At 57.7% G+C, this 10,278-nt stretch overlaps 1 protein-coding gene across 1 annotated transcript; it reads left to right on the top strand.

The window, feature by feature from the left end:
- The first annotated feature begins 5,110 nt into the window (after positions 1-5,110).
- On the top strand, positions 5,111-7,983 carry LOC119089795 (uncharacterized). Its single transcript, XM_037212612.1, has 3 exons — positions 5,111-5,191; positions 6,199-7,628; positions 7,803-7,983. The coding sequence occupies exons 2-3, from the start codon at positions 6,658-6,660 to the stop codon at positions 7,981-7,983; spliced, it is 1,152 nt and encodes a 383-aa protein (XP_037068507.1). The 5' UTR covers positions 5,111-5,191; positions 6,199-6,657.
- Positions 7,984-10,278: the final 2,295 nt, after the last annotated feature.

Raw genomic sequence — 10,278 nt, forward strand, 5'->3', positions numbered from 1 at the left:
CCGGACTTCCTCTGTCCAGAGGCTGATCGTTCGGCGCCGGGCGCCGGCCGACCTGCGGACCTTCTGACCCCCGGTCAGCTCGCCGGACTGGCAGTCGTGCCCCGCCGCACGGAACCGGTTCCTCCGCGATCATTGGCGTCGTCCAGGACCGAGCTTTGTTCCCAGGCTCTGGGGCGCGCGGGCGGCTGGGACCACCATCCAAGAGCTGGCCACGTCAGACGGAGGGGGCGGTCCGGCTGGCTATGTGCGAACACGCACCACGAGGTGCCCGTTCTTTGTGCGCATGGCCTGCTGGGGCCACCTCTACGTACTAAGTACTTCTGGTGCTAATTGCTCTCTCTAGTGCTTAGCATGAGAGAGAGTCTGCTCTCTCTAGTGCTTAGTCTGGTAATCATGGCTATTTTTGATGAGATGATATAAAAGTATATATATATATATATATATATATATATACTTTATATATATATATATATATATATATATATATATATATATAAAATGAATGACACGCTATCAAAGTGGATCGATGCATCATCATCGCGTCGAAAGGCGAAATGGTTGATGGCTCATCACTTTTGGCGGTGTGGTGCCGTAGCGACGCACCCTTTCAATAATGAATCGTCGTCGGTAATTGTCAGGGTCATCATTGCCAAAATCTCAAGCACCTTTGTCACCACCAGACATGTGGAGACAGCATAGCAGGTGGCAAGCGAGGCTCGAGCTCCACGCCTGTCAATCGCGAAGGCCAGGGACTACCCCTGCATCCCCTCGCGGTTAAACTAGCCCTAATGGCGATGCGGGAACTAGATTCAATCTCTACAGATTTGTTGACCCTTCGCTTGTGGTGCGCGCTTCCCACGCTATATCGGGCATGAAGGCCAGCCCATGCGCCACCTCCGTGTGAAGGGTGACGTCCCGAATCGAGATGGCCGGTCGGTCTAACGCAAGGCCGCTTCTTGACTCGGGACTCTGACGCCTCTTGCCAGGCGCCTTGGCCAACGGCTGGTTGCCATGGCAGCAGCGGCTGACTTCTGGTGATCTGGTTTTTGTGCGCGCTGGGGATGTGCGCAAACCTGATTGCTCAGACATAGACTAAACTGGTCTGGCGATTCTCCGGTTCGAAGCGACATTCCGATTTCGAACTGGTTGTCTCGACGGCTTGGGCTTATGTCCTAGGACTCATTAGGCAGGCGGTGGGTTTGGAGAATGGCTAAGACGAAACTACGATTCGCATAATTTTGCTGCAAATTTTAACTTGGGATCAAACTAGTATGGATGTGTATACATTACACCTGTGAGACCATCCTTGACAAGTACACGTATATTCTGAGAAAACACATGTTGTACATGCTTGACAGCCCTTTATCGCCAAACTTTGTCAACAGCGAGCTCATGCACTGAAACTGATACCGCTCTCTCTGCAGTGAGTTTTCCTTATCGCCAAGACTCATAATACCGTTCTCATCCAACCCGCCAGACCTCTCCCAGGTCGCCGACGGGGCCGCGGTCACATTTATTGGGACCGCAACGTCGTACATCCGGTAGCACCTCATCACAGCACGTGTCGACGGGGCGCGGTGCCGGGTCATGACCTCTGACGCACACCGCGCCACGCATCACGTGTGTAACTGGAGCGCGGAGGCGGACCTTAGGACCGCTTCAGTCACTGTCCCGACTGTCTCATGCACGGCCGGCTCGAACAAAGCGCGGTGCAGATGGGGCGGTCTGCACTGCATTAGCGACGAGAAGAAGGGGTCGCGGCGCAGGGCGGAAGAGGGGGGGGGGGGGTCGGGGGCGACGGAGAACAGGACGGCTAGAGTTCCGGGAATCCCCGGGCACCGCTGTGTCCTGCATGGGCCACTCCAGACACAGCGGCCGGTGCGTTGATCGGTGTGCTAGGTATGCGACAGTATCCTGCTAGCAGCGCGTGGTTACAGTTACCGTTTTATTCAGAACAGCTACAAATATGGCTCGGTTTATCGCTCAAACGTCTATATGTACCCTCTATGTGAACCCGACACGTGTCGATAAGCCGCGTGCACCGGGAACACTTTCAAGAGGCGCGTTGAGGTCTTGTCGGCCCAGACACATGCGAGCGGCCTGTAGTGGTTCGTCAGTGGAGCCCCGCGGTCAAAGCGGCTGGACTGCGGGTCACGGATGGGTCACGCGTGGACACCACGGTATCGACGTCGTTACCGAGAGATGACGGGTAAGAGGGGCTGCGACCACGTCGTCACGCCCTGCAGCCCTGGGAAGGAACGTGTCAAGCCCGCGGGGTCAGTAGGCCCTCGGCTCTGAAGGTCGTTCGAGTGGGAAACACGGAGCTCGCGCTGTGAGCTGAGTACGCGTGAGACCTCACACACGCTTGACTGTGTCATAGGGTCTCAACGCGTCTCAAACACCGGTGCGGCGATATCGAATTCTCTTGTCTTTTGAGACACCGTGCCTGCTTTTCCTCTGTCACCTTGTAGGACAGTTTTCAACGCGCAGAAGAAAACAAACTTGAAACTCCGTTCGCTCCAGCCATCGGGACAGCCCGTAAATCCGTCTGATGCTGGATGTCGCAACTGCAAGAGGTTGTAAAATGGATGTATTCGTTGTTGCAACGAGAGCAACATTACAACACAAAAGCTTCCGTCCGTCTGCTGCATCCTCGCACGATGAGCAATCGCATGGTGCAAGGCTGCGGTGTGTTGCAGTCCGGTGGTGCCCGCCTGCAGAGTCCTGCAATGTCCACCCCACCGGCCCATCCGCTATCGCTGACACCATGTACCTGTCTCGACAGGAGCGATGCGAGGTGTTGACGTCCGCCCGAGTGCATCCCCCCAGTGCGCAGCCCCGGCAAGGCGAGCAGGGCACGCCGCCGAACCCACACCGCGTCCGCGATTCCCGGGCTTACCTGAGCGGGCCTTGCACAGCCTTTTAAGCTGTCACTGGGGTTGGGAGGCGCGGTCGCTCCCGCTGCGGCTGCCCGCCGCCCGCTGATCGCGTGGGGCGCTGTCTTGCACGGGCGGCCAGCGAAGGTCACTGCCGTCGCCGCTGCACCGGCGCGGTAGTCGCGGCACGTCCTCACAGTGGCTGTTTGTGGGTTTAATGTTTGTTTGAGGACACGTCTGGGGCGCGCGTGCTGCGACTCGACACGGCGCGATGTATCCTGGGAGAGAGCGGATCTTTGCACGGATCGTGAGCCCTCGCAACATCGCCCGCGCGTTTGATCGCGCGCTGGTACGAAACGCTACGGGTCTCCGGCGTTTGTGATGACTGAAAGTCGGTTTGAGACGGTGGCCGTGAGTATCGAGTTAGCCAACATTCGCCCGCGCATCGCTCAGGGGACTCACAGAGACCATCGTGAGGGATGGCGTGCCTCACCGGCTGGAGTCGAGCCACTCAAAGCCTGATTTATGTCATCGAAAGGAGGCTGTCTATTGCTACTGCCCGCCAGACACTGGTTCAAGCTCATGAGTTCGTGTCCGAGTTCTGGTGTCTGGGGACGGATTCAGGGCTCGAGTCTGCCCTTGTCGCGGTCACATGTCCGGGCCCAAGTCCAATGCTCTCAGGGCGCATCAGATCACGCCCGAATTCGTGGCCCTGGAGATCGAGTCTGACTCCGAATCCGTGTCCCTGGGGATCGAGTCTGACTCCGAAATTCTTGTCCCGTGAGATCAAGTCTGACTCCGAAATTCGTGTCCCTGGAGGGTGAATCTGAGTACGAGTCGGTGTCCCCTGGAGATTGAGCCAGACTCCAAGTTTGCCTGACTGGAGATTAAGTCTGAGGACAAATCCGTTTTCCTGGAAATTGAATCTTAGTTCGAGGTTGTGCCTGAATCCAAAGTCTTGACTCCGGGTCCACGTCGTTTACGGTAAAGCACAAGACCAGCAAAGTTTCACAGCAGGTGGTGTCGGTAAAGGGTTCCCCGACCAAAACTATTGCAACGGGTTGAATTTACAGATACCTCCACTTAAACTAACCTCAAACTAATCAAACTTCTGCTTTAGATCTGAGTCGAAGTCGCGGAGCTTTTGAAAAAGGACAGCAAACGTAGCGCACGTCGTCGCACACCCTTTATGGAGCGCCAACGGCTGCAGAGGCCATATTAACGCCCAAGGGCTTTGGCGCAACCGGGTTTTGAGCCCGGCCCCGACGTGGAAGCCGAAGGCACTAACCGCTCGGCCATTGTGCCCCCTTGTCGAGCCTTAACGAGGTTAAGTGAGTCATAGTAAAGACGCGCTACTTACCTCAAACTAACTCACACTGCCCAAACCCAACCACATCAACCAAAATTAACGAAAATAAAAATAAAACGAAGTCACTCCATCCGCGCCATACGTCCTCTACGGGGATAGCCACTCATGGGATCTATATCCAACTTTTTCTTCCACAGCACGCGTTTTCTATTCAACTATAATTTCCTCCCAACCATCGTTGGAGACTGCATGAAAATACGTCCAATGCGATGTGCATATTTCTAGAACCTTTTACATCTGGCCCCGAGCCCTGGCACTTTTGCTTTCAATTCTTTCTCTGCGTCCGAGCCCGTGCATTTTTGTCAAACAGATGTGTCCGAGTTTGTGGGGAATTCATCTGTAAAATATATGGGCACATATGTGTCCCAACTCTAGATTCTATTCTATAACGATCCTGAGTCCGAATCCGAGTCCGAGTCCGAGTCCAAGTGCGCGTCCGGGTCCGAGTCCGAATCCGAATCCGGCCGGACTCAAACTACGTGTGCTGTCCACCAGGGCAGCGCGACCTTTATCACCATAAAATATTGTCCTTGGCCACCACTGTGCCCCAGCTGAGGCTACAGACTGTCCCTAGTCCCTATCGCCAACACGGCCCCCGCGGCCATGCTCACCCGACCGCAAACCCAGCCTGTGTCACGTCCAGCCTATGTCAACAACACCTCCGAGTTACGGCGAGACTCGCCCGACCGCCTCACCAGCTCCGTGCAGCCTTGCAGCCGGGGTGACCGCAGCAGCGCCGGTGTCCGCCGCCGCCTGTCTCGCCCGCCGCCGGCCGGCGCCGCCGCAGCGCTCACCGCCGCGGCCCCGTTCCGCCGCCGTGACGCCCTGACGAACCCCTGTCGTCGCCGCAGGGTTGCTCGGGCCGGCGGCCGGCGGCGTCAGGAAGCAGGGGGAGGCCCGCGCAGGAGCTGGCCAGGACAGCCGCAGCACGACGGGCCTCGCCCAGGTTAGTCGGGTCACATGCCACCCGCTCGGGTCACGGGTCGGGCCGTGCGGCGACCGTGCTCTCCAGCTCAGGTCGCTGACCGGCGCTGGCGAGTGCATGCCAGTTCGTCTTAGAGCGCCGCGTTCGTGCGCGGCGGAGTCGTGGCAGCCGGCATGAGAGCGGATGATTGGTATTGATTGGGAGGATTGGGCACGAACATCATCTGTGCCTCATCAAGGAAACGGTCCCGGGTGGGTGAGGACGTTAGCAGTGTAAGCACGTCGTGAATAGGTAAATACAAAGCTGGTTTGATGAGCGATTTCGTATTCTTTCTCACGACCCAGCGCAGCGTAGGGGTCACTAACGGATCGCCACCATTCCTATGACATTACGAACATGGCACATTGCAGCGTTTTCATCTATGTTACAACACCTCATGCCAATGCAATTCGCTTCGTTATTAGAAACGAGCCCTCTCTGCCATTGATAGCTACGAATGAGATCGGTGCGTTTTCCGAGGTCGTCAGCTAGCTGGTACGCCATGTTTTCTCCTGCAAAAGCTTGCGTTTAAAAGCAATGTGTCCGGTTAATATTACATTGGAACGAGTCATGGAACGTGTTACATCACATGCAAGTAGATATGAGAAGGCCAAACCCTTATGCTTGCCAAAGAAGGCACCACATTTGTTATTCTGAGTCCCGTAATATGATCCGAGCTTGGGGTGCTCCTTTTGAAGTGAAGTGCTTTATTTCACGAAGTGGATGCTCGCAACAAAAATGGCGACATGTACTTATGCTGTGCTATCTTCTGTCATTTCACTGATTACCGCTGGCTTCGTGCGTATCGACCAAAGCTTACGATATATATATATATATATATATATATATATATATATATATATATATATATATATATATATATATATATATATATATATATATATATATATATATGTGTGTGTGTGTGTGTGTGTGTGTGTGTGCATATGCTCTATGCTCTAACCTCACTTTGGCGTCATCTGTTCTAGACCGGGGACAATGATGGCGCGCCGTCGGGCGAGGGGTTTCTGCCGGACTTGGTACCCTGTGCGGTCCGCAAGAAAGCCAGGCCTCACCCCACGGCTGCTGAGCCCGGCTTGACGCGCACAGGGGGCAGCACGTGTCCCCCACCCGAGCCCGAAGAAGCAGATAACAACGCCTGTGCGGAGCCCAAGCCTAGTGGAGCAAATAGAGGCGGCAGCATATGTCCCCCGGCCGAGCCGAGCCGGCCGTCCACAGAACACCATACGTGCCCGCCGCCCGAGCCGAGCGGGGCGTTAACAGCTGGCAGCACCTGTTCTCCGGCTGACCCCGGCTGGGCGCCGGCAGGTGGCAGCAGCTGTGTGGCGACCGAGCGATGGCGCCAGATCTTTGGCGCGGGAGTTGAACCGCCGTCCCCGGCGCCGGCGCCAGCGCCGGCCAACACCAGTGAGAGCGACTATGTGCTGATGCTCCCCAAGGCGGCACCCGATAGCCCCGAATACGCAAACATCGACAGCTGCGCCTCTTCGTGCGGCGAGAGCGATCTCAGTGCCCCTAGCGGCGCCAAGCTGAACCACGCCGCGCTTCACGTTGCCGGAGAGCTGCATACACCAGCTGTCGTCGGAAAGCGCTCGACGTGCTCCGCCAGCAGACGACCGATCGGCAGGGGCGTGAAAATGAGAACTGACGCACTGAAGAGTGCTAAAATGCCTGCCGCCAAAGCCGTGGCCAAGCGAGAGAACGCTTCCAGTCAGAGTAAGCGGTCCAGTGGGCACGCAGATGGTGATAGCCAAGTTCATCAGGGGGCGCTGGAGGCCGACAAGGAGAACGTCCCACACGTTTCTCGATCCCGGAGGAAAAAGCTTCCATCGCCTCCGGTTTTCGGGTACGACATCGACGACATTAACAACTTCCTCTCGCAGGCGACGGCGCGCACGCCAGCCAACATCCCGATGGTGGTGACGAGTCGGACCGAGCTGTACGTGCTGACACCGGCGGCCACGCCCGAGGAGCCCACCGTGCCTATCCACTTAGGTCTCGTTGTAAACGCGCTTTTCAAGCACCGCCAGTGGCTATACGTGCAGACACCGCACAGCCAGGAGGGCTACCTGGCCTACAGCGCGTGCACGCCTCTGGGTGTCATCCCGCGCGGCTCAGCCGCCTGGGAGGTTGCCGGGGACTTGTACCTGTCGCGCCCCCTGGCGGCCGGAGCCCGCAGCCCGCCGCCGCCGGACGGCGACCGGCACGCGCTCGACGTCCGCGTCAATAAGACCGACTCGGAGAAGCTGTACGAGAACGTGACGAGCGACGGCCGCGCACTCGGGCTGCTAGTGGAACTGCACCTGCGCCGGGAGCGAGCGCGCGGCCGCCAGGGGGCGCGCAGCCACTCGACGGGGCGGGAGCCGGGCCGCCGCCGCAGCCCACCGCGTCGCGACCAGTCGGCCCCCGGCGGCCGCGACGCGCGCCCCGCCGATCTGACTCGCTCCCGGCACAGCGCCTTCCAGCCGCCGCGGCTCGACGCGTCGCCCGAGCCGCGGCGGCGTGCGGAGGTGGCGCCGCCGCGCGGGCAGGCGGAAGCGCCGCCGCGCGGCCGCCTGGTGGCGCCGCGCAGCAACAACAAGGCGGTGATCTGGGACGGCTTCGTGAGCTGCGGACGGAACACGCTGACGGTGAAGCGCGGCGACATTGTGATACTGCTGAACACGTCCGTCGGCGATTGGTTCTGGGTGAAGGACGTGCTCGGCCGCGAGGGCTACATCCCGTCCGTTTGCGTGGGCTCCGGACTAAAGTAGCGGCCTGGCTCGCGCGGACGCGCTCCCGACGCGTGCCGTTGGCCGCGGCTCGCTGTGGGTGCAGTGTGACGTCACTTGTGGCTCAGTGATCAAGACCCACTCAAATTGCTGACTGACTTGGTCTTTCACTAGAATCCTGGTCGCTCTAGCGCATCGTGCGAGTGGTGAGCAGGAGCTTGCGTTAAAATGTGTGTTGGTGTTCGTACCCACAGCAATGCTTCCAAAATGTGAAGCGGGGTCTCAGAAGCGCATGATATCACGGCTGTTTGTGTCATGCATGTGTCAGTTGAAACCAAATAGGATTATCTGTGATTTGTATGACGACCGGCATGCGTTTCCACGGAAGATAAATACGACACACGTGATGTAGAAGCGTCAGTTTATTTTCCTATTAGATGCGTGCAAAACTAGACAGGCGCCTACCGCTGTTTTCATAAACAAACGCGGGCTATGAATACGCAGTCATATTGACAGAAAGGCACTGCAACCCGCAGATGAAAAATGGTCAAGGTGCTTATCATTTGCTGTTTTGATGTTCTTATCGCCGTTTCATTAACACCAAACAGTGTACTCAATAGCTATCATCAAAGTACATGATACATGCAGCAAGTCGTGAGGGAATGTGAAACAACGCCAATAACGTCAGGAGATATAATGTGAAATAATCGACTTCTCGGCTTTTGCAACGCACCAGCAGATGATATCGGTCCTGCACCATGTGCTTAATTAAACGGAAACCAAGAAAAAGACAATTTGAAAAATGTTCGTGACGCGGATTTCTGACTAATTCGGTAAGAGAATGATCTCAAGGGCATATACAACCAGCGGCGTGGCCAAGGAAAGATCTTGGCGTCACCTATCTTCCTCCTCCTCTGGTGAATGTCTCATAATTTGTTTGGCATTTTAAGACGCCTGTCGCATAGCTTAAAAAAACGGGTCGCTCGGCATGAACATAGGATTCCGATCCTAAAACGCTCATTTGAAAAAAACAGGGTTCCTGTAGCGAAAAAGACTGAAATGACCCGCCTTGATCCCGTCTGGATCCATACTTGGCGACATGCTTGTTGCACCACTGGATCTAAGGGAGGGGGGGGGGGACTTTGGAGAAAATCTTAAAGCTTTGACAAATAAAAGTCTGCTTTAGAACACTGGGAAAAAATGATGCCAATTCGACGAATGTTTTGTAAAGCAGAACAGCTTTTTTATTTCCCCCCAATTCGGGCGTTCTGGATCCCCTCGAACAGTCTGACAAAGAAAATATGGGATTTCATCTCTCATAGCCTCATTGGTGTCTCACACGGGGAAAGCTCGGTCATTACCTGCAGGCGAGTTGAATCCTGCAGCACTGGTACGTGATGAGAGAGAATCACTGGCAATCCCGTAAATCCTACCGAACCTGGCGAACACATGGACTGGCCAAACAGTACCAATTTGAACCGGAACGCACAACTCACACGAGCACCAACCTAGGCGACAGATCACACGGTTTAAGCAGCGCGAGCCCGGGGCCAGAGCACCCTCCTTACGACAGCATGCCAGCTTGGGCGTAAGCCGCCGCCGCCGCCACCTCGCCCTCGGACAGAGCCACGCTGTACGGGGGCGGCGCAGCATCGACCGGCGGCAGCGCATACTTCTCCGGCAGGGCGGCCGCCTCGCGCTGCTCGCGCTGGCGCACGCGGCGCGACACGATCCCGGCCGCCACGAACACGATCAGCGTTAGGCCCACGAGCACGCCGGTGACGGCCAGACCGCGCACGAACGAGCGCCGGTGCTCGTCGCGCTCGCGGCGGCTGTCGAGGCGCGAGACCCCGAGCAGCTTGGCCAGCCCGTCAGCCTCGTCCCCGGCGGGTGGCGGCGGCGTGCTGACGGCGAACTGGAACAGACAGCGCGACCCGTCGCGCCGGTAGCCCTCGCCGCAGCCGCAGACACGCCGCTGCGGCAGGCAGACGGCATGCTCCAGCGCCGCGCGGCACTGCGCGCTCACCTGGCACGGCTCGTCGAGGCCGCGGCGCGGCAGGCAGCCGTCGAACCAGGCCGTGAAGCCGGCCGCGCACCGGCACCGCCCGCTCTTCACCAGGTCGCAGAAGCCGTGCTGGTGGCAGTCCACGTCCGAGGAGCAACGCTGCTGCGCGCGGCCCGCCGCCAGCAGCAGCAGCAGCAGCAGCGGGATGCGACCCATGACCCGCGAGCGCTCCTCACAGGCTCACACCACTGACAGGTGGCAGGGGAGGCTAGTCACAGGTCCGGCGCGCTCAACCACGTGGGGCGACGGACAACCGCGCGGAAGGGGACCAC

The sequence above is a fragment of the Pollicipes pollicipes genome, unplaced genomic scaffold, assembly GCF_011947565.3.
Source record: "Pollicipes pollicipes isolate AB1234 unplaced genomic scaffold, Ppol_2.1 Scaffold_3087;HRSCAF=3621_pilon_pilon_pilon, whole genome shotgun sequence".
NCBI lineage: Eukaryota > Metazoa > Arthropoda > Thecostraca > Pollicipedomorpha > Pollicipedidae > Pollicipes > Pollicipes pollicipes.

Excerpts from the sequence above, each read along its gene's own strand:
- LOC119089795 (XM_037212612.1), top strand. The coding sequence starts at position 6,658 with ATGCTCCCCAAGGCGGCACCCGATAGCCCCGAATACGCAAACATCGAC. Across the intron at positions 7,629-7,802 it reads AGCCCACCGCGTCGCGACCA|CAACAACAAGGCGGTGATCT; the intron begins GTCGGCCCCCGG and ends GGCGCCGCGCAG.